This window comes from Natator depressus, chromosome 9, assembly GCF_965152275.1.
Source record: "Natator depressus isolate rNatDep1 chromosome 9, rNatDep2.hap1, whole genome shotgun sequence".
Lineage (NCBI taxonomy): Eukaryota > Metazoa > Chordata > Testudines > Cheloniidae > Natator > Natator depressus.
Window position 1 is genome coordinate 2,210,154 of NC_134242.1, and position 24,832 is coordinate 2,234,985.

The window sequence follows — 24,832 nt, forward strand, 5'->3', positions numbered from 1 at the left end:
CCTGGGCCACACCAAATCCCAGACTCAAACTTTGGGGGAACTCTTCTTTTGAACCACAAATGGAGAGTTCTCTCCAATGAAATGAACCCGACTTCAGTAGCCCAACATCTCCCAACTTCGGGATCCAAATCTGTGTCTCTCTATGGACGCTAATCCCCTCCAATGCCTTGTCGTTACTGATCTGCTCTGATTTCCCTTCAATTCGTCAGCTCCTGTTTGGTTCTGAGGTGCCCAGAACTCTAGGCGGGCCCAGCAGGAGGCATGACTCACTTGCTCCCTCCCTCATTTTGCCTTTGGTGGTGTCACTTTAAATGGTAATTTTCACATGACTGAGCAAAATAACACTAGATGGGAGAGGCGTGCAGGAGTTGCATAAGTAAATACCTGAGAGCTTTACAGGCGAGAATGGATTTCCTTCCTGTGTTGCCAGTTCAACAACAAAGGTGCATGCTCGGGGATTTTTAGAGGCAGTGGATAGGACCATGGTGAGAACTAACTGATGTCCTGAGTTCAAGTCAGTAGCAGCATCCGAGACCTCTCTTCCCAGCCAAGAGACAACTCCCTGGAGTGAAACTAACCCAGACTGATGGAAGAAAAGTCCTGGAAGGATCACCATGCATTGCTCAACCCCAAAGAGGAAAACGAGCTGGTAAAGGAAGGAGGGGGGTGATTTCTGGTTTTCTTTTACACCTCACTGAGCACTCTCAGCCTGTGCCATTTCCAATGGATCTCTGTATTTTCTACAGCTAAATTCAGCATTCAAAGTGGGCTTGGTGTTTTCAGCATAGGTTCTGGTTGAAGGCTGAATCAGAGGGTCAAACCCTGAGGTCATTTATTCACTGATGTCAGTTGGGGTTTTTTGCCTGAGTAAGAACATCAAGATTCAACCCACAGAAATGAGAAAGGAAAAAGACCTAGTGCCCCTGCCAGTGAAGGACTGTTCTGACCAGTACTTTTCCTCAGGCTTTCTCCAGTCTAATCGTAACATCCTTAGCAATGGGGCTTCCACCCCTTCATGTGGGACACCACCTTGCAGGTGAACAGATCACAGGGAAGATGCTTATAAACTGGCCACATTTTTCTTTTTCCTTGGTTGAAGTCAACCCTGCATAGTTCTTCCAAGATGGGACTGAGTCACTCTTGCTGAGGCACACCCTGCTGCAATCTTGCATGAGGATTTCTGGGGTCCTACCCTCCATGCTGTAAGTCTGGGGGTGACTAAGCTTTGCCATTGCAGCCCCCAGGGTGGCATCCCATTGCTCTCCAGATGTGCTTGCCAATCTAACCCCTGTCTTCAGGATGCTTTTGTTAATGTTCATAGAATCAGCCCTATCTCTTTTTTGTGGTGAGCGTTCTTGTGTGACTGCAGCATTTGGGGGAAGTGGGAAAGGTGGAGCAGGGGGAAGTGCTTTGGAAGTACAATTACTTCCACATTTTAGCAGCTCATGCAGTGTGCACAAAGGAGTGGTGGTGGGGAGAGCGAGAGAAGGGGGCTTTCTCCTCCCAGGCACTTGTGCAAGGGGTAGCTAGAATCCGGGTGCTCATGCTCTGATGCTAGCAGCATTCGCAGTGCCAGATGCTCCTGAGGGACTAGGAAAGGAGAGTTGCCGTGACCCTAACCCTTCTGCATCCACTGCAGACAGCTGCTGGGAGGGGCATGTGCTACACCCATTGACAGTAGAGCAGTTTCCACTCTCTCCTCACCCAGCCCCCCGAGGACCTTTGAGCCTCTGTCCTCTGCTGGCATAATGCCCACAGGAGCTGCTTCTCAGGTTTCCCCCTGATGCAACTGTAGCTTTTTACCCAACCCCAACTTCCTAAGAAATATAAATCTTATAGCTGAGCTTTGTAAATTACAGTATTTTAGCAGCGCCTTTTGGCGTTAAGCAGCATCCCTGAAGAGAGCTGAGGGTCTCAATCCAGTCCCTGGTGAATGGCAGGGGCTCCTATATCACATACAGGGCAAGACGGCGGGGGTGGAATGTTTTAATGTCTTGTTGGCTAGCCCGGGCACATCATCCAGCTACACTGAAGAATGATTCTTAGCCAAATCAAGGCTGTCAGCAGACTTTGCTGGTGACATGGCCAGCAGCTGAAAATAACTGCACCACAACCAACAAAAAGCATTTCTCAAAGTTCTAATTCCTGTACAGTCAGAAAAACAGACATGCCGAGACCACCTGCAACAGTGGCCTATGGGGCGTCCCAATGCTGTTACAAAGTTATGGGCTGTTTCCTGGGTGGTGCACAGATGAAAGGCTTCCCTGCACCTTTCCCCTCCCTTGTAGACGGGGCAGCCAGTCTGCTCATGAGTGCCAGAGGGAGCAGGAGGAATCCTCCTCTTGCTCATTACCTCTTTGAGAGGTTATCGTTACAAGTCCTAGCCTCACACGGGGCCTGTACTCCCCAGCTACACTGTGTCTGGCCCCAGTGGGGGGTTAAAGGATGTCTCTCTCTCTCTCTCACACACTCTCTCTCTACCTTGCACAGTGTGGCCCTTTGGTTGCACTCGTCTGTGGCAGGGAAGAGCGTGTGCTTAGGAGGTTGAAGGCTCCAGCTCAGCACATTCTGTGCCAGTTCATCAGACCAAGAGACAAAGCGCTGCTGGAATGGGGCTGAGTTGCCATGGGAATGTGTCACAGCTCTGCTTGCCAAAGCCATGGCTGCCTGATTCCCAAGTATTATGTTGCCTTTAGGTGGCATCATCCTGCAACATCTTTAATGCCACAAACAGGTTCCTAGGCTCAGCAGAAATGATCATCAATGTCCTGTCTTTTCCCTCAGTTCCTCTCTTCTATACGTTTTATCGCCTGAACGTTAAGCATTCGGCTTCCAGAGCTGTCTGTCCATACATTATCACAGCTGGCTCCTCTTGTACTGGATCTGTGTTGGATGATCCTGTCGATGGGATGCAGGGCATAGGGTCAACAACGTGGTGTACAACCAAACCCCACTTTGGCTGCTGAGCAAGTGTTTACCTGCTATGGCTACACTAAGTCAGGAGAATCTGGACCTGTTCCATCCCATTTCAACAGCCTTTAACATGCCCTGCATCAGGAACCTTCATCAGCTGAAGATCTGCCCAATTTTCTTCAGGTTTTTAGCGCATGTTTTCTTTCAAAGGCTCCACTCAGGGCTCAACTTAATGAGCACTCAGCAGCTTCATCGGTCAGGTCCCAGGTGACTGGGAAGCTGCTTAAATCAAAGCACGGAGACTTGACAGTGAGGTACTTTATTGTGAGCTTTCCCAACTGTGTGTGCAGTGCATGGGCATATACCCTCACTCCTATGCTAGGTTCAGTGTAAAACCTGGGATGGGATCTCTGGGGGCAGTCTGTTCTTTGGTTGTTCTAAAGTCCTGGTTGGGCACTTCGAGGGGATAACCCCAAGAAGTTACATCAGTTAGTACAGAACATAGAGTTCACCAGCATAGATGAACACTAGTGTCTCGTCAGCTTCCAGGTTCAGCAAAAGGTGTTAATTTTAATCTATAAAGACCCATTGGATTTGGGACCTCCTTTACGAGTGCCCACCTCTTTATGCACCATCACAAAGGACAAGGTCAGCGGAAGCCATTGGGTTGTTCATAGTCCATTTATTCGGAAGAAGGGGAGGCAGGCTGTTTCAGTGGAGAGAACACACACGCTCTGATAGCCTGCTAGTCTGGTTCAGATGGGGAATGGCCCATGGCTCCTCTTTCCACCTAAACTACTGTTTGATCGATGGAGTAGCATTCCTCTGGCAGGATGTGGGCTGTCCTGCACAGCATTCAGTCTTTGAGTGTGCCTCAGAGATCAGAAGCCACGACGATGGGCACATAATACATTGACTTTAAGAATGCAAAAGCATGATCTACTATCAATTGTGAACTCCTCCTTTGCAGTCCAACTTGTTCAATATAGTTCAATCAGGCTTCAGGGGACACAGAATTAGAGAGGCCACATAGCTGGACATGCTGCCATGTTTTTTTATGACAGCCAGTCCTTTCACTTCTCATCCTCGCATTGCTCAGCATCATTTGGTCTAATTAGCTAGTGATGAGCGAACTAGTTCCACTGGAGCAGTGGTTCCCAAACTCGTTCCGCTGCTTGCACAGGGAAAGCCCCTGGCGGGCCGGGCTGGTTTGTTTACCTGCCGCGTCCGCAGGTTCGGCCGATCGCGGCTCCCACTGGCTGCAGTTCGCTGCTCCAGGCCAATGGGAGCTGCTGGAAGCGGTGGTCAGTACGTCCCTCGGCCTGCGCCGCTTCCAGCAGCTCCCATTGGATATTCTTATTTCAGTTTAACCAGGCTTTAATTTAAATTGATTAGGAACAGGTTTAAGCTAAATCAAATAAACCACTCTCAAACTGAACTAAGAGTGTCTACACAGGTTCTTTATGTCTAACTAAATAATTTTAAAATCCCACCTTAGATTAAACTGGTGAAACCTACTTGCTAAGAGTTTGGCTTCCCTAGCCAAGTTCCAACATGTGGAATTACATTCTGTTTTCCTAAACTCCCTGTGGTTTCCACCAGATATGATCTTCTTTGGTTTCTATCCTGTAGAAGATTAAGCAGTTCAGACTCCCTCCCCTACCCCATACAGAGGTGGTTGTATTTCAGTGCTGGAGTATGTGATCCCTACTATAGTGAGTATATTAAGTTTACAAGTGCTGTTAAGCAGTTTGAGAATCCTTCGGGATGAAATAAAATAGAAATTTTCTTTTTTAAATGTACTTATTAACAGAGGCTGGGTCTGGGGATTCACATACCTCCAAACAAGTGGGGACCTACAATGCCCTGTGAGTGGTTTAAGTAGTCACCTATGTTTTATTTAGCTTGCGTGGATGACACAATATTGCGGCATAATTTGATTCTCAGAACCTGATTATTACTTGCAAAGCCTTTTAAATGTGGGTGGCTGGCAACATTTGCTCTCCTGAGCGAGGCATTACTCTCAGGGATTATGAAGGTGGGAAGAGGAATTAAGAGGATTTATAGTCATGTGCAGCACACTGTGTTGAACCCATGTGAATTTCCTCCAGTCATTTCTGAACATGGGGTCTCCCTTGTCTTAGCTGACTCAATCCTAAAGTGGGTCCAGGTAATTCTCTGAGGATTTTCCCAGGGAGAGAGAGAGAGGAATAGACCCTTGCAGTCTGGAAAATGCATATTGGCAAAAGAGAAGGATCTGTAAAGGTGCAGCAGAAGAAAAAAAACAACCCTAAGTCATAATGACAAGCAATGGAAATGACCCATCCAGTTTTAAAGTCCTCCTCCACTGCTAGGGGTGGTTTGTTCTTTACAGACAATAGAGTTATACAAGATTTGAGTCTATAGATACAGTTGCTCATGCCAGAGGAAATGTAAGTAGTTTGTGTATAGCTGGGAGAGGGATGAAGAGTAAAGATGGGCATGAATCCAAGCATCAAAATGTGCATATGTCTGTCTGATGTTTCGGAATCTGGCTCAAGATACAAATTGTGCAGTTGGTCCTTGTCTCAACAGAGATTGAACCACACTGCAGAAATTCAGAGTGTTTGAAACCAAAATGGAATCAAATGTCTTGGGCCTTTCACTAGTTAAAAATTTAAATAGGATGGATGTGTGACATACCAGGATACAATCCAGAGCAGTGGGGGACTGTGTCGCCCCTGCCCTGCAACCTGGGGTGCCTTACAATGCCTTGCTGAATTAGCTCCCATCTGGGCCGCTCACAAACAGCCTTCCAGAATGCATGCCACACCCAGAGTATCTGTGTGTAACTGCAGCCTGCCAGCCACACACGGGTTATACCCTGGCTCTCACCAGCCTTGGTTATACTGCAGGGTGACCCCAATACACCCCCAGTCTTACATTTCTGGGGAGAAATCTATGTCCTGTACTGCCCAGCCCTCTCCTGGACAGTACAAAATATGTTAAGTCCATTATTCCCGAAAGTGAATAATACCAATTCTGTAACCTTTCCGTTGTAAGCTGGTTAATCAAAATCCAGCCCGTTACAGATTCAGACATATCACTGAACTCTACAAACAGGCAATATTAATCAGAGCAAAGTTCTGAAGTGAACATATAGTTCCCATTCACCTTGCAGGACCTGAGAAGTTTGTGATGTCTGTTTCATGCTTGTATTTCAAATGAACAGATGGAAGAATATGCTGACCCTTCCCTTTTACACAAACCTGATAGAGATTGATAGAGAATGATAGCTCTCTACAGATTTTTTTTTAACCAACCAAGAGAATTTAATAGAAAATTATATTCTTGCTATGGGACTATATATAAAAAAAGAAAGAAAAAGAAAGGATTTCACTCACCATTTAAGTCAGCAGATTTTTTTTCTCGGTAATCCGATTAAGCTTTTGGAGAATGCTGTTGTTTTAACTACTATTAAATTCCATAGGACTTTCCCATAAGGATTTGGTGACTGTTTGGGGTCTAAGCTTCCTCGGAGTCCAGTCACCTTAAAACCTGCGTGTGTCTATAGTTTGCACCTGCGTGAGCCATAGAATCACAGGACAGAAGGGATCTCGAGAGGCCCTCACGTCCAGTCCTCGCCTCCCCTGTCCCAAGTGACAAGATTTAGGTGTCTCCTGCCCTACACTGCTGAGTATGAACATGGGAGCGACCGACCAAGCTATGGCCAACACCCCCCGCTAGTGAGGGGTGCGCTGGATGTCACAGGGTGACTCAAATGCCCTCCGCTCTTACAGAGAGGCAGGTAGATTTCTGCCTGGGTGCCATCTCCCCAGGTGTCCCGCGGATGGTCTCTGGGAGGTGGCGGTCCCGGGAAAGGCGCCAGGGGCACATCGGCAGCGGTGTGGGCTCCGGCTCCGGCAGGAGGTGGCGGGTTTTTGTGCCTTAGAGGTGGCAGCCCGGCCTCCGGCTGGGTGCTGGAGGAAGGCAGGGGGAGCGCGGGAGGGGCGCAGAGCAGGGCGGCTGGCGGTGTCGGCTGGCTGGGCGGCCGTTCTGCACCGAGAGCCAGGGCGGGTGCCAGCGCGGGTGCCAGCCTGGGCGCGCTCCCTGGTTTGCGGTGCCTGCCCCGCGGTGCCTCAGGCCGGCCTCTCCCGAGGGCGGAGGGCCTGCGGCCTGGGGGAAGTTCCTCCTCCCAGCCCCACAGGGCCCCGCGCTGCGGACAGGCCCCCGCGGCGCAGGCCGGCCTGGGGCTGGTGGCTCCCCGGCCTGGCGAAGCGTGGCAGGCCGCAGGCTGGACGGGCGGCCCTGGCGGCCTCACAGTCCCACACCTGCCTCCTGGTCGCCAGGTGCAGCAGCACCAGCACCGCCCCCTCCAACCCCGGCCGCAAGCCCTGGGCCGAGCATGTACGGCCGGGGGGAGATGGACCCTGGAGACGGGGCGGGCGGAGGAGGGCGGGGCAGATGGGACACCATGTGTGGGAGTGGGAGAGACACACCTGGTGCGGGGGGGACAGGTCCCTGGAGGGGCAGAATGTGAGGGAGGGGAGGAGGGTGGGGACACGGACAAGCCCCTGGTTTGGGGAAGGGAACTGTGTGTGGGGTGGAGAGACGGGGCCTGGGTGGGATTGGGGAGGGGGCTAGGAGGGTGGGGACACAGACAGGACCCTGGTTGGGAACTGTGTGTAGGGTGGAGAGACAGGGCCTGGGTGGGATTTTTGAGGCGGGGGGAAGGGAAACAGGACTTGCAGGGGCAAGAGGAGAATGATGCATGTGTTGGGTAGAGAATCAGGCCCTATGCTGGCAGTGGGGTGATAGAGACAGGGGCTGGGCACAGGACATTGTGGGAGTGCCCAGACGGCGTGTGTAGAGGACAGACAGGAGTCGTAGGGAAGAAAGGAACCAGGAGTGTTGGGAGTAGAGACGGATGCAGGGAGGGGAGTAATCTGCGGGGAAGGGCAGTGGGATGGGACAATGGAATAACGTGCCTTCGTGGTTTGTGTGATGGGGAAGAGTCCAGTGAGCCTCAGTAAGGGGGGTGAGAGAACCAGGAAGTGGGCTAAGAAATAAGGAGAGATACAAAGCAGACTGGGGAAACATTCGAACAGTGAGGGGAAAGGAGGAGCGAGAACAATGAAGGTGAAGATAGGTGGAGGCAGGCAGCAAAAAATAGTTATTCACTTGCTCACATCTGGGGAAAATGGCGTTTGAGGAGCGACACAGACAGAGGTTGCTGCATGCACTTTCATTGGAACTGCTGTGCCTGCCGTACAGTGCTGTGCTGAGAAGGGTTGGGCCTTCTGGCCCTATGCAGAAGGGTTGAGCCCTTCTGGCCCTATGCTAAGAAGGGCTGAACCCTCTGGCACTATGCAGAAAGGATCTCATTGTACTCACTTTGGAAACGGCCTTTCAGTGTCAGTGAAGTATTGGCTGTGGAAATCCAAGTGGGCACTTTGTGAATCAGCAGATCTTCCCAGTAGTTGGTTTGCAAAACACCAGCCTGGGAGCTACTGTAGAGTGGGGAAGGAGCAGACTCAGGGGGTGAAAATCCTGGCCCCTATTAAAGCCAACAACAAAACTCCTGCTGGGCTTCAGTTAGGCCAGGATTTCACTATACGTTTGTTCACTTTAGACAGATTTGTAGGTGTTGAGTTGTGGAGTTATTGCACAGACACCTACCCAGGGTCCTGAGTGCAAGGGATGGACCATAATAAAAGCATTACGAGCTACAGCACACATAATAGGTGATTGTCAGAAGTGTGGACCAAACATAAAGCAGACTAATGTACATGAAAATCCAAGGTGCAGTTGGAGGAGAAACATGGGGATTAGAAAATGCAGTAATAATTTTTTAACAATAGAATGTTATGACTACAACAGCATGCCAGGTTATGAAAGTGGAAGGACAAACAGGGAAGATAATGAAGGATCATAGAAAGGTGCTCAGGGTTCTGTGTATGATTAAGAACCACATTATGGGACATCAGGCAGGAAAAAAAAATTGCATCCTTAATTATGTATATGGCACCCAGATACTACATTGATAGCACATTAGAAACTCAGAGATATACTATTCAGAACCACGAAAAGTCTTCCTAACTTCAAGGGGGTTTCTGTCCTGCAGGGTAGATTCCCTGCAGTAACACAAAGTTCCTGTACAAATACACTCCACTGCTGCAGGGTAGCTGGGGTTTTAAGGCTCTGAGACTATATATGAATTAGATAGGTAGAAGTATTACTGTGACAGACCAGCTGGATTATGGCAGGGAAAACTATAGGATCAAGCTAATTCTTCAAAGCTACATGGATGGAAGGTTGAGAATGGGCCTTTCCTTCCATATTAAATATGTGATACTGCCTGGTTTTGGTGGGTTTGGTGTATATTTTGCCTTAATTTTAATGACATGTTTAGCTGATACACAGTTTCATCTCCCAAACTGAAAACGGGGTTGCTTAAAGGGGGTGTATTAGCTAGAAAGTCTTTGCAGCTCTGCCCTTTAAAACAAGTCTCAATGTCAAACCGTTTCAAAATAATGTCTTTTCTTTGTCCCACAGGAGATATTTGGCTACAAAACTCAAGGCTGCCGGAAAGCCATGTGCATTGCTGGATATATCTTCTCCTGTGGGGCTCTTCTCCTTCTGTTTTACTGGAAGCCAGCATGGGATGTGTGGGCAAACTGCATCCCATGTAACTTGCAAGAAGCAGATGTCATATTGCTTAGAACAACAGTAAGTGCACACTATAAAATGTACTTTTAACTGGACATCTTATTAATTAATTAATTAATTCATATAAATATAATATAATTCATATTCATTTCACACACACACACACACTTAAGCAGCCTGTCCTACTCTCTCAGTGTGTAACAGCAATTTTCTAGTATTTTCCAGTGTAAATACTCGAGTTCAGATGTGGACTGGCAGGGAGAAGTCAGGCATTTGAGGAGCCCACTAACTCCAAATCATTTCCATACAGACATTTTCAGGGAAAGTGATTCAAAACTATTGTGCAGAGGTTAGAGTTACACTAACTAGAATTCAGATACTTTACCACTGAGCATTAGATGCCTCGTTTACACTGCATATCCCCATTGCTTAACCACTAGCATTAGAGTAGGTCTCATTCCAATGTGATTACTGCATAACACTGCAGAATGCTAACTTCTTCTGTATTTGCTTACCCTACCAACCCCCAAGAATGCAGAAGACAGGACACAACAGAGGGGTCAATCCTAACAAATAAGCTTGAGCCTGTCTTTTGTGTAATGCATGTGGCTAATATCATGAGACAAACTCTATAGGATTGAATTTTAGAGAGCTGTATCTTAGGCCTGAGTTATGTTAGACTTCCACTAATTATATCAGTGCAAACACCTAATATGCATTTGATCCCCAATATATGCACTACATCCCGAATATAGATGCACTTAAAACAATTCATAACTTACTGCATTGTTGTAATAGTGATTAATAACTGACCACACCAAGCTATATTGATTAAAGCACAATTTAAATTGGTTTAAGTGCATTTGTATTTGGCATTTGCACTTGTGTAATTAGATCAAATTTAGTTACACTGGTTCTCATTTTCTACTATAGCAAGGCCTTAGTAATATTGCAGCCCTCATTTTGGGAAACACATGTTTTCCAGGGTCAGGAAGCATGATTAAAATGGGTGATGTTTTAGACCTAGACAGAGTTCATTAGGCGAAGCAGACCGTAATGAAGCTCTCTGTTCTTGGCTCCTAACCAAAAGTTCTGTAATTATGTACTGCCAGTCTCTGCCATGGCTTTACACAGAGACCTACACTAAGAATGTGTCATTCCTTCAAAGCACACTGAACTTTTCTTTATTCCTCCAGGATGAATTTCAAAAATACACCAGAAAGAAGGTGACCTGGATCGACTTGTCCACAATGAATCTATCAGTTAGAGATACATCAGATAGTCTCTTTGTTGCTGACAAAGATTCTGTCATAAACAGAGCCATAATGAAGCCAGAATTAAAAGTAAGTCATGGATGGATGTATACAATACGTGGTGTTAGGTGAAGAGGCGGATGAAAGCTCTTATCTCAATTTCCTCCTGTGGCTCCCATTAACTTTGACTGGAATTATATCCACACATCAAGGAAGGGAACTGGCCCTGTAATACAGTGAATCTGGGTGTTCTAAATGGCATTTGTGCTATTTGGTTTTGCAGGTCAGAAGCATTCAGGTACAGAAAATCCGGTATATTTGGGATCTCTCTGTGAAGCAGTTCCAGAAAGTTGGGTGAGTTTAACCACTCGTTACAAAGTTCTTTGAAGAAGCAAAAGCTCCTTTCAGGACATCATTGTTTGAGCTTTCTCATGGTTATCCTAGATCGCTAGATGACAGCAACTCATGTTACGATATACATCACAAGTTTGGAACTGGTCTGACGTGCGAAGAACAGAATATCAGGTACAGTCCACAGCATTTCTAGTCTATTCGGTATTTCAGATTTAAATAGGCATACGGGCCCAATTCTTTTCTTCCGTACTCACATTTCACATCAGTTTATTGCCATTTACTTCAGTAGTAATGTAAAGTGCACTGATGACATTGAGAGGGTGGACAAAAATGAATGCAACTTTCACTCTGAGGAGCATAATCATGAATGTCCTCAGTTACAGTAATGTAAATCTGGAGAAATGCCATTGACTCAATGAGGTTACAATTGGCCCTAAGAATGGGAGATGAAGGGAGGAGGTGCTCCCATGTTTCACCAGTCTACCAAGCCAGGCTCACAGCAAGAGTCAGTGGTAGATCAAAGACTCTTTTCGGCCTTTTATAAAACTTGCAGGAATTGCATGAGACAAGTGAACATTGGTCTCAGCGTAATTCCACCTCGGATTCAATAGCTTCTTGATAGACTTCTGTCCCAATCAACCATCTGTGTTCTTGATATTACTTTTAAGATATAGTTTTACCATTATTTTATAATGTCATTTTTTGTGTATGTGAATTCTTAGTCACATCAGAGGTCTGAACTGAAAGAGCTAGGAACCTTCTATAAGGGAGTATGCCAGGGAACTTTGTTTCTCTGATATTAACCAATTCATGATCTCATACAGGAGGTTAGTGTGTGGACCCAATGCCATTGAAGTTGAAATTCGTCCTATTTGGAAGTTACTTTTTAAAGAGGTAAGCTGCATCTCTACTTTTAAGTCTTGTTATTTGAATCGTAGAATCATAGAAGAGTAGGGTTGGAAGAGACCTCAGGAGGTCATCTAGTCCAACCCCCTGCTCAAAGCAGGACCAATCCCCAACTAAATCATCCCAGCCAGGGCTTTGTCAAGCCTGACCTTAAAAACTTCTAAGGAAGGAGATTCCACCACCTCCCTAGGTAACCCATTCCAGTGCTTCACCACCCTCCTAGTGAAATAGTGTTTCCTAATATCCAACCTAGACCTCCCCCACTGCAACTTGAAGAGATAGCTCAGAAACGTTTTGAGAGTAATATTTCATTTTTCTACCCTGGAATTCAACAATTGATGGCCTAGATCCTTACTAAAACAAAGCAGTGTAGAAAAAACTCAGTGATACATGGTACAGTCATCCCTTCAGTTATGCCAGTTCCATTCCTTTAACTACAATGGAGTTATACTGGTATAACACAGAGGACAATTTGACCCTTTATGTACAGTTTAAAAAAAAATAGATGGCGCATTAAAAAAGAAAAATGTGATTGCTGGGTCTTGTTCTGGTCTCGTTGTCACTGTGGTATAAATCAAGAGTAACTCCACTGAGTTACATTAGTGTAAAGCTTCTGTAAGAGAGAAGTCAGGACTATTCTGCATATGAGCACATCCATATAGGGTGTAGCCACACTACTTCCGATTAGGAACTCATTGTATCTCATACGATGAGCCAGACATGAGCGGTACCTTAATGGGTGACCAGCCCCCAATAAAAATATAGGTTTCACAGCAAGTGGTGTTGGTGACTGAGTACTTGTTCCCTCGGGGTCAGTACTAGATTGATACCCATCCTGGTGTGAGGAGTCACCATCTTTAAGACGAGGTGTACAATTTCAGGTTTGATCATTAATAATCCAATAGCACGTTTTGCAAGGATAGAGGTTAGCCGAGTGTCCTACATTCTGTCTCCTTAAATTCTCCTTGTCAATTGAAATACAGAAAGTATTTTTGACTTTGTATCCTAAGCTATTCGTTCATAGTGCTGTACCCTGCTAAACAGCTGCTGTTTCTCTGCAGAAGTGACTGCACTCAGTATTGAGTGCAGGAATTGTAATGCCCAAGAGAACTCCAAGAGAGCACTTTAAAACAGGCTAGTTAATTTGAACTTTACATGGGCATGAAAGTGTGCAGCCTCATGCGTGACGGTTTTTAGGACTGTGCCTCTAGGCAGGTCTCTGAAAGCTGTGGTGCTTTGCACAAGGAAGTGTCCGAGAAGGGGTGCCCTGGTGGTAATATTGGCTGGGCTACTACTGTATTGGCTGAGCGTACATCTTTGTTTTGCTCCTGACCCTTCATTCCTTACACCTGGGTGAATATCTGTGAAAGTGTGTTCCCATAATTTTCATTCAGGAGTTAAATTTTTCAGTAAATTATTTACTCAGTGCTAGCCTTATGCAGGCAAAGATCCCATTGCCTTCAGTGGGTATGCTGACTTCTCCAGAATGGAGCCTTTAGTTTAATGACTGAAGAGAGGGCTCGTATCGAGACAGCTTGAGACCACCAATTCATTTTGGAGAAATCACTGCACAGCCACCAGATGGCAACTAGTTCTGAGCCAGATCAAATCGACAAAGTGGAGGTGAAAGCGATCAGTCCCCTGAACCACCATGGGAGAGCATTGGCTTGTGACGAGCACCACAATTTTGTTTTAAATTACACTGAAAAGATTCCTTGAAATCTCTGGTGAAACCTTTTCATCTTGTCCCACATGTAAGCGGCCGCTGAACAACCTGTGAATTTCTCCTGACGGTGTGATACATTTGTGTTTGCAGATTTTAAATCCCTTTTATGTGTTCCAAGCCTTCACTCTGACTCTGTGGCTGAGCCAAGGTTACATCGAGTATTCCATGGCTATCATAATCTTGTCAATCATTTCTATTGGCTTAACAGTGTATGATCTCAGACAGGTAAGGCTGCTATTCGTGTCATCAGTTTCCCAGTTCAGCCAGCCGTAATACTTTCATTTCTCTCAGACACAGAATAAGAAGCAATTTCTGCACTCAGTGCTTTTGGTTAGCTGGTATTATTGCAGATTCCACAAATTCACTGAAGATTAGAGTTGGGCCATCCATGAATTTTGGATCCAGCTTGGATTTTCCCAAAGTGCAAGGGGGTTCAGAGCCTGCAAATAACAGGCCTTAACATAAAAAAAAAATATGTGGAAGTAGTTTTAAATTCTCAGATGAGTTAATACATCTCTGCCTTTTAGACACATCTTCCAGTAACTTCACTTTACCTCAGTCATTCTCTGAGGAAAAAGATATTGTATTTTTCAGATGAAGCCACAAAAATGTTCCGAGTTGGCCTATGCACCCAAAGCTAACATGCTTATCCAAGATGTACCTGAATTGCTTCATTTAGTCTGCATACCAGGCTTAGAATTTATTAGTTCAACCTGCTGAGGTACTTGCTCACTGCTCTGGGACCTCAGCACTTTGCAGGACCAGGCTGTTTGTGAGGACAAATACTCCTAACATTTCTGGCACTTCCTGCCTTTAAGTCAGGCTAAAAGTACAGAGAATAGCCTCTCCTGGTATTCAGAGCTGCCAGCCATCTTGGCCAGGCAGCGAACTCCGACTGCGAAAAACTATACAAAGAAAAATAACCCTATTTTCAAAGCTCAAGGAACAGGCAATTCAGGCATTTGAGACAAGGTTCGGCTGGGTGGTAAAGTAGTTTAATTTCAGCAGTTTGGCATTCCATGGTTTGCAAACTGAGTGACATAAATGCATTGCTGAGGTGGCAGTGGAAGGGGGAGGCAGTGGGAAAGTCAGCTTTCAGACTTCCGACTGACTGTCATCTTGGTGCAAGGGACACTGCTTTATCACTTAAACATGGGTTGTAAACCATGTGTAACAAGCTACAGTGTGAGTCACCGATGAAAAATGGCCCTACATCTTTTACATATGACCTCCACTGAATTACTAAGTCACGTACTTACAAGAATTGAATCCTAGAGCAAGTGATAGTGGGCTCTGCCCTGTTCACCACCACCCCGGAGACAGATGAGCTACTGTCCTTGTTGGAGTAGATTATGGCACTGAGTTACTTCTAGTTTGTTACTGTCCTAGCTCAAATGCACAGCACAAACCTCACACAGGTCCAAGCAAGCATACGGGCGAAGCAGCCCCAGCGTGGCATTTCAATTGTTGTGCACATCCAGCATTCCAGTGCACCCAGAACACAAACAATGGGCTAGGCGGTGTTCTTGGGCAAGGTCAAAGTCCAAGCTTTTAGCATGAAGAGTGACAGCTTTTTGAGCCTCAGGGTCTTCTTCCAACTGGTATGAAGTTTTCATAAGAAGAACACTGATTAAGAAGCCCACACCTATGACTAGATTTTATAAGTAACTTTTAAATTAAGGTGACATATCCCTGCTACAATACTGTACACAGCCCAAACCTGTGATACTTCACCTCATCAGGTTAGAACTCTGGATATGCAAATTGCCAGATTGGATTACAACCAGCCACCTGCCATGTAGAGATGCCTAGCTAAAATGACCAAAAGTATAGATTCTGTTTCTGTTTTTTTGCAGTAGTAACCTCTGTAATAACTGTATCTTTACACTCAGTTGTTCTATTGAGCCCCTTTCTAGCAGGGAAAAAAATGGACCAACATGTGGAAATTCACTACTTGGAGATTGGAAGTCATTGAAAACAGCCTGATTCATTTCTTAGTGTTGCAAAGCAGGAGTAACTTTACTGATGTGAAATTTGAATGAGTGGAAAATCAGGCCTCAGTACACTGTACAGCTTGTTCTGTTGTCTAACTAGGGGAAAACCTTTTGAACACATTTCCTGATTAGTAAGGAAAACATAGGGAGTATGAATCTTACCACTTATAATCCAATTAAGTTCAGTTTCACTATTATGAAGCTTACTCTTGATCACTAAAGTATAATGTTTTGCTTGGCACAAGTTCTGTATTAGTATTTCAAGACTTAATTTGCTACCAATCAACAGCAATCTGTCAAGCTGCATGACCTTGTTGAGGAACACAACAAAGTCCAGGTTACAGCCTGCACAAAGGACGAAGGTAAGTGATGTCCAGTTGGCCTTCTTCCCCCTACCCCTTCTAATTCAATAGAAGGTCAAACTCTGCATTTGGAAGTACACAGACATACTTAGGCTTATCTGCTTGCAGGTGTATTTCAGTATCAAGAACAAATTGGGTAAAGTAATTCTATAGTACTGTGATTAGGATGTTAGCCATTGACATGTGAGACAAGGGCTCAATTCCCTGCTCTACTACAGGGTTCCTCACCTCAGTTTCAGAGTAACAGCCGTGCCAGTCTGTATTCGCAAAAACAAAAGGAGTACTTGTGGCACCTTAGAGACTACCCAATTTATTTGAGCATAAGCTTCCGATGAAGATCCATAAGTGTGGTTCCTCCGAAACCAAACAATGGAGGAAGGCAGGTTGGTTGTGTAGTGCAGGCCTTAATATGTTCCTGTGGATCATAACCTGTGTCTAAGTGAACACTCACTTCATTTTATATTTTACTATAGGTTGCAAAAAGCTGGAGTCTCGTTATTTGGTCCCAGGAGACATCCTTGTTTTAGAAGGAAAGAAGCATTCTTTGCCATGTGATGCTATCCTGATCGATGGAGGCTGTATTGTAGATGAAGGCATGCTCACAGGTATAAACTTGGATTTTGATTTGTCTTTTGTCTCCATGCAGTTCTTTGCTCTCTCTCTGGAGATATGTTTTTATCAATTCTGATTACAAATTGTTTATCCTATGTCAGAATGAGTTGTTGCAAAATAAGGAAAGACAGTGTTCTGAATAATTTGCAGTCTCCTTGGGAAGGGCTTCTGATTAGTTCTAAATTGCTCAGCATAACTCAATTTCTTACTAAAAATGAAACCAGATCTATGTAATGTATTGTCAGGAACAGGAAATACAACAAACACAAAAAAATTGTTTTTAAATGCTCGGATGTTGTAATGCGCTCTGCACACACTTCAGCAGCAGAATGCAGTGTCACACATATACACTTAGCCACTATAAAACTGTGTCTATCTGAGGGCAAAGTTTGACCCACGTCTTTAGATTGAAAACTAGGGAGGTGTCTGAAGTGCTCGGATTTTAAAAATCATAGCCATCATTCAGTGAATTTATTTATTTATTTATTAAAAATTCTTGCTAATAGGGAATGTGCAATTAATATATATTCAGAGTCTGATGGAATTTAAATACATCCTAACTGGAACTGTACAACATGATCTTTAGGTGAAAGTATTCCAGTCACTAAAACCGCTTTGCCCCATACTGAGAACACCAGGTCCTGGAAAACACATAGTGCAGAGGATTACCGAAGACATGTCCTCTTCTGTGGAACAGAGGTCATCCAGACCAAGCCCACAGGCAAAGGACCAGTGAGAGCTGTTGTGCTGCAAACTGGTATTTATTTTTGATTTTACTGGTCAGGGTGGTGGGGACCAGATGGCCCAGGGGACATATAGTAAAGCTACATCTCTGGTTCAAATCCAGCCCATGTCAGAGACTGGAAGTTATTTATTCCCATCTGATGGTTGTGTTTTGGTGGGTCTCAGTCTAGTTCCTAGTGGACAGGGGCCCACATTCCAGACGACCAGTGTTACTGGGCTCCCTCGACGGCAGTCTCAGTAGATGGGCCTGGGTTTGTCTACTCACAAAACCCTCTGGGGGCTTGTCTACAGACAAAAGCTTTAACCAGACCATTATAAAGTGGTGCAACCTGCAGTTATATCAGTAGAAAGGTTTCAGAGCAACAGCCGTGTTAGTCTGTATTCGCAAAAAGAAAAGGAGGACTTGTGGCACCTTAGAGACTAACCAATTTATTTGAGCATAAGCTTTCGTGAGCATCCGATGAAGTGAGCTGTAGCTCACGAAAGCTTATGCTCAAATAAATTGGTTAGTCTCTAAGGTGCCACAAGTACTCCTCTTCTTTTATCAGTAGAAAGGTGCTTTATAGCAGTATAGCTATTCCCATATGGGAAGGGAAATAAGATGTATATATCTTTATACCGGTGTTACTGCATTCGCACTAGGGTTTGTAGAGGTATAACTATTGCAGTCACCCAAAATAGTTATGGCAGCACAGTAACTGCGTGCAGACCAGACCCAGGTACGCTGCCAGGATAGCACAGGAAGCGTGAACGGCCACTGCTCGGTTCTGTATCTCTTCCTTTCGCACTGACTAGTGGACCTCGATCTCCATGGCTGTCAACCTGGCACCTTTCACCACTGCTGACAGCTTTTTAGAAAGAAATCTCACTATTCCCATTTAATGTGAGTGAGCTGATCTATTTTGGTAAATAAAGAATGTTTAGTCCACTGCAGTCTGAGTTTTATTTAATCACAGATGACATTCACCCCCTCCCTCCATCACACTCGCAAAGGCTGAGTAAGCTATCTTACTGCACGGCACTAGGGGTGTGTCTCTGCTGCATCTGGGAGAGAGCTTCCCATCCCACAGACTTGTGCAAGCAGGGTTCACACTAGTACACTAAAAATAATTGTTTAGACGGTGATTTACATTGCAGCTGAGGCTGGAGCTTGCACTCACACGCCCGCCCCATCCCTCTAGACTTTAGTGCCTGAGCTCCAGCCCGAGCCACAATGTGAAAGCAACATCTACACCGCTGTTTATAGCACGCACTCTGCTAGCACAAGTCTGTGGGCCCAGGCTGGGAGCTTGCTCCCATATGCAGTGTAGACGGAGCCTACGGACTAAAGCCCAAACCCACAGACAAGGTCCTTTGTGGCTGCTATTCCAGCCCTACTACAGAATAGTGTCTCCTGCTTCCCCTCTGTGCTCCCAGTATAGGGGTTCCTATAAGCATAGGTACAATATTCTTCCCCAGGTCTCTCCCATCCATGCCTGTGCATTCAGAGCAGGGGTGAAATCCACCTCCCAGAGGCACAGAGTGCACTGAGGGATCGGCTACCACCACCCATGTGAAGGTGTAAAGTGGGGTGTTATGACATGGAGGGTCTTTGACTGTTGGTGAATTTCACCCTACATGAGCTGGCCAGATATTTTGTATTGCCTTCAGAAAGTCTTTATAATACTATCCATCTCCTAATTCAATTGTGTTCAACCTATCATGCCATTAGATAACATATACAATTTGTGGTTATTGTCTTAATATAGGGTTCAACACAGCCAAAGGCGATCTGGTGAGGTCCATCCTCTACCCCAAGCCCATGAATTTCAAACTCTACAGAGATGCCCTAAAATTCATCATAATCCTTACATTAATTGGTGTGCTTGGACTGATCTATACAGTGTGTGTGTATGTACAGCACAAGGTAAGTATTAGTAATGTGATAATGGAATTCCTTCCCCACTGAAATTCCTTTCTTCTGAACCCTGAGTAAGGCAGGTGTTTGGAACATCACACTGCACATACAGCTTCTGTTCAGATAGTCCACGCTTTTGAACCTTCAAAGAGTAAAAATATCATCAACAGGTTTGTTGTGTTTGTTTCTTTTCCAGAAACCAGTAACTGAAACAGTGGTAATGGCGCTACTCCTCTTCACTTCTTCTATCCCTCCTGCAATACCAGCTGCTTTGACAACAGGGATTGTTTATGCCCAAAAGAGGCTGAAGAATAAGAAAATTTTCTGCATCAGCCCCCAGAGGATCAATATATGCGGGGAAATAAACCTGGTTTGCTTTGACAAAGTAAGAAACGTATTATGGCTTTTAAAGCAAGATTGCTACAATAGATTTTAATGCTTTTTGCAGGTTTGGGATTCTATTAATGCCATAAATGTTCTTGGCACTTTTGTTCTTACTCGTTCACAGCCAAGAAGTCAAATTCAAGCTGCCTGCTCTGGGTATGTTGGACCCAGGACCAGCACAAAGCTTTCCAGGCAGAACCCTCTTCAGGGAGCTGAAGGGGTGGGGGTAGTAGCCACACAGGCATGAGTGCCACCACACAGCCTGCTTGCCAGCGAGGCATGCTCTGTGCCAGCTCTGGGGCATGGTGCAGAGGGACCCTGGGATCTGTGCTTGCCTAGGAACCATCACATACAACAAAGGTCATGGAGTGGCTGCTATTTCACACCTGTCCCCAGCCCCAATATAGATTAGCTCCTGAAAGCCCAGTTTCTCAAGTGTCCCTGTGGTCTCTGAGAATCTCTTTCCTGTGCATGTTTGCAGGAAGAGGCTGGGTTCAACTGCTGTGGAGTCCCCCAACCTCACAGAGTTCACACACATCACTCCACCTCAGGCAGGAACAACCAATGCTGGGGCTCTGTGTAGGGCTGTAACTGGATCAAATCGTGGTCCCCACCCCCAGGCGGACACTGCCTCCAGACTGGGACCAAACCCTGGTTCCCCCCAGACACTGCCTCCAGATTCATCTCTGGATCTTTCTTTGGTTTTTACATTAATTCTGTTGTCTTTTAACACGTGGTGAATAATATAACTCCAGACACTGAAACTGTCCTGAAAACAATGGGACAGATTTACAGCAAGTACGAACCAGCGCAATCCCACTGCACTGTGTGTAATTGTGCCAGTTTAGGTAAGCTGGGAATTTGGTCCATAATTTCCTTTTATCCCCAATGTTCACGCTTGTGATCTAACACCCCTTTCTAAATTCCTGAGATGTCTTGACTCTCTCTGCCCAGAACATACCATTTAATTTTCATGTTTTCAGCTATACAAGGCCAGCTCCTGGGCTGGGATGAACCAGTTCAGCTCCATTCATTTCAGCAGAGCTAGGATGATTTTCACAACTGAGTATCCAGCCTCCTGCAGTTTGTTGTAAATGTATTGTTTGTATTCCTGGTTCTCCTCTCAACTACAGCAGTTTTACACTGGCATGACTGATTTCAGTGCAGTTTGATTTACACTAGCTTTAGTCAGAGAATCAGGGCCTGAACTTCTAATAAAATAATCAGATGTTTGTTTGAACCTAGACTGGCACCCTAACAGAAGATGGACTGGACCTCTGGGGGCTGATCCCTTCAGAAGGAAGCTGGTAAAGATCTTTGTCCACAAATGGATTTTGTATTTTGGGATTGTGTTTAGTGATTGGCAGATCTCAGCTATATTGTCTAAACAGCCAAGAGCTCATCCAAACCTTACCCATGAGGGAGCTTCCTCATATGCCCAGCTATAGTAAAGAGAGGGGCAATGCGGTCTAATGACTAGGACAGTGGCGTGGGAGTCAAGAGAACTGGGTTCTCCTCACAGCTCATTCCCTGGCCTGTTGGACAAGTTGCTTTGCCTCTTTCACTTCCCTCGTTGTTCTGTCCTGACTAGCCAACCATCTGTCCCCCAAACAACTTTAAAAATAAATTAAATAACTACTTAGGCCACTGTTAACATCCAGACCACCCTCAACAGACATACCGTACCAGCCAAGCTCATCAGACTTAAACGTTCAGACTCCACCCCTCTGCAACAAATTCCATTTCAATTCCCCTTCCAAAATTTTTTGATAGCCGGAGGTGACAAGTGGTGTGTAATTTCACAACTTGTTTATTACAGCCAAAAATCAGCTGTTTATTGTTCATACCATGGCTATAAAATTAATTTTAAACCCACATTGCACTGCGCATATTCCATTTGGCTCAAATACATTTGAGGAAAGATTAGCTGCCCATCATCTTTCGCAGGGGATCAGCATATGCATTATATCAACATCCCAGACTTTAGCAGTGGTTGCCAACATATCGCGTACTTCAGCACAGAGGAGATAATTGTATCATGATGAGTGATAAAGTGAGCCAGAAAGTTGCAGTGCTGTAAAGTGCCAGTGTAGACAAGCCCCAAGAGTCTCCCACAGGGCAGAGACAGAACATTTTCTTTGGCAGAAAGCTCAGAAACCACAAAAAGGAAAATAGCCCTGAATAATGTCATGATTATTTCACTTGAGTTAACTGTGCAGTTCAGTGTAGTCAGTGTTGCTGTGTCTGTGTTGGTCCCAGGATATGAGAGAGACAAGGTGGATGAAGTAATGTCTTTTATTGGAGCAACTTCTGTTGGTGAGAGACACAAGCTTTTAAGCTTACACAGCGCTTTTCTTCAGGTTCTGGCCACCGGGTGTCTCTTTCACCAATAGAGATTGGTTCATGTGACAGGGTCGGGCCAGATGGCTACAGGAGAGTGATAGAAGGCAGATATATTAGCCCCAGGTTAAGTAGGTTCCTTTTCCCTGGGTAAGGTAACAGGGAAGGTTCCAGAACAATCAGGAACCTTCTGGAAACAATTAAGACAGACAGGCTTATTAGAACACCTGCAGCCAATCAAGAAGCTGCTAGAATCAATTAAGTCAGGCTAATCAGGGTACTTTGGTTTAAAAAGGAGCTCACTTCAGTTTGTGGTGGGCGTGTGAGGAGCTGGGAGCAAGAGGCACTAGGAGCTGAGAGTGAGAAGGCGTACTGTTGGAGGACTGAGGAGTACAAGCATTATCAGACATCAGGAGGAAGGTCCTGTGGTGAGGATAAAGAAGGTGTTGGGAGGAGTAGCCCAGGGATTGTAGCTGTCGCACAGCTGTTCCAGGAGGCACTCTAGACAGCTGCATTCCACAGGGCCCTGGGCTGGAACCCGGAGTAGAGGGCGGGCCCGGGTTCCCCCCAAACCTCCCAACTCCTGGTCAGACACAGGAGAAGTTGACCTGGACTGTGGGTTCACAAAAACCACGAAACTGAGGGCTGCCGTGAATTTCTGAGGCAAGCAAATCCACCAATAAGCGCAAGACCCACCAAGGTAGAGGAGGAACTTTGTCACATCCAGTAAAAGATATTATCTGCAAATAAAATTGACATTGATGTACTAGAAAATTCTATAAGGTGTCAACAGGGGCATCATTTCAGATTTTGAAATCAAGGTGGACATCACACATTTCCAACAGTTGACAAGAAGATGTGAGTATCAGCTGACCCAGAAGTCACCTGCTACAAGACAGGCCCAACAAAGAAAGTAACAAAACGCCACTAGCCGTCACCTGCAGCCCCCAGCTAAAACCTCTCCAACGCACCATCAAGGATCTACAACCTATCCTGAAGGATGACCCATCACTCTCACAGATCTTGGGAGACAGGCCAGTCCTTGCTTACAGACAGCTCCCCAACCTGAAGCAAATACTCATCAGCAACTACAAACCACACGACAAAAACAATAACCCAATAACCAATCCCTGCAACAAACCCCATTGCTGACTCTGTCCACATATCTATTCAAGGGACACCCCCATAGGACCTAACCACATCAGCCACACCATCAGGGGCTCGTTCACCTGCACATCCACCAATGTGATAGATGCCATCATGTGCCAGCAATGCCCCTCTGCCATGTACATTGGCCAGACTGGACAGTCTCTACGTAAAAGAATAAATGGACACAAATCAAACATCAAGAACTGTAACATTCAAAAACCAGTAGGAGAGCACTTCAGTCTCCCTGGATACTCAATAACAGATTTAAAAGTGGCAATTCTTCGACAAAAAAACTTCAAAAATAGACTTAAATGAAAAACTGCAGACCTGGAATTAATTTGCAAACTGGACACCATCAAATTAGGCCTGAATAAAGACTGGAAGTGGATGGGTCACTATAAAACGTAATTTTCCGTCTCTTAATATTCAGCACTTCTTGTCAACTGTTGAGAATAGGCCACTTCCATCTTTATCGCATTGGCCTCGTTAGCACTGACCCCACACTTGGTAAGACAACTCCCATCTTTCATGTGCTGTAATATTTACACTGCTCACTGTATTTTTCAGTCCATGCATCTGATGAAGTGGGCTGTAGTCCACGAAAGCTTATGCCCAAATAAATTTGTTAGTCTCTAAGGTGCCACAAGGACTCCTTGTTGTTTTTGCTGATACAGACTAACATGGCTACCCCTCTGTAACCTATGCAGTTTCAGTAAAGGAATTTCACTCAGCATGTGAAATGTCCTTTTGTACTTTTAAACAAGATAAAAGAACAGCAAGAAAGCTTACACAGCATTTAACTGCTTTAAAATGCTTTATAAGCATTAGTTAATTAATTTGCCAAATTACAGTAGGAGTCCAAGGGCTTATCTAAGTTGCCTGAAATGGAACAGATTTTGGTGGCTCACAGAGACTACGGGATCCACAATGCAATGCTGCTTTTGATCTCATATTGCCATATTCAACATTGTTGAACTCCACATGGGTTGCATTTCACCACGTCTGATTTAGTAGTAAAGGAGGATAAATAAATTATAGCTTCTTTTTACCATGCTCACCTCAAACTTAATGGGCCTCCTGTTAGTTCAATATGCCATGTAGCAGATACATTCTAAGAAAACAGACAGTGCTAGGCTGTGTAGTAGGTACATGTCCTAGAGCCATAGGAAAGAGAGAAGAATCAAGATTATAGTGGGGGAGAAATAATCCAGGATGAAATTGCAAAGACTTCACTCAGCCCAAACTGATTTATGCTCCGTTTCTGCCTCAGGCAGGAGGAGAGAGCATATTCAGGGAATGTTGCATTACACTGCAATGTTCAGGGCCTGAGTCTCTTCTGACTTACCCCAGTGTAAATCAGTGGAGTAATACAGGTTTTAAAACAGGTGTAAGTGCGAGGTGTCTCAGGTCCTTAGATATTAAGGCCACTTATATAAATGAAGGGGTTGGACATAATTCTCTGCACTGCACCTTGTGTCATCATTTACACTTGTGCTGGGTGGATGTAAAATGTTAACAAGTCAGAATTCTCCACTTACACCAGCAGTGGC

General features: G+C 45.2%; 1 protein-coding gene across 1 annotated transcript in view; it reads left to right on the top strand.

Annotated features, from left to right (window-relative positions):
* Positions 1-548: 548 nt before the first annotated feature.
* Positions 549-24,832, top strand: part of ATP13A5 (ATPase 13A5) — a 52,070-nt gene continuing 27,786 nt past the window's right edge. Inside the window, exons 1-13 of the mRNA XM_074962852.1 lie at positions 549-649; positions 9,448-9,621; positions 10,758-10,904; positions 11,098-11,168; positions 11,259-11,339; positions 11,993-12,062; positions 13,891-14,025; positions 16,084-16,156; positions 16,630-16,761; positions 17,355-17,525; positions 19,261-19,418; positions 19,606-19,794; positions 21,039-21,100. Coding sequence (XP_074818953.1) covers positions 587-649; positions 9,448-9,621; positions 10,758-10,904; positions 11,098-11,168; positions 11,259-11,339; positions 11,993-12,062; positions 13,891-14,025; positions 16,084-16,156; positions 16,630-16,761; positions 17,355-17,525; positions 19,261-19,418; positions 19,606-19,794; positions 21,039-21,100 — 1,526 coding nt within the window. The 5' untranslated portion in view covers positions 549-586. The remainder of the gene's footprint in view (positions 650-9,447; positions 9,622-10,757; positions 10,905-11,097; positions 11,169-11,258; positions 11,340-11,992; positions 12,063-13,890; positions 14,026-16,083; positions 16,157-16,629; positions 16,762-17,354; positions 17,526-19,260; positions 19,419-19,605; positions 19,795-21,038; positions 21,101-24,832) is intronic.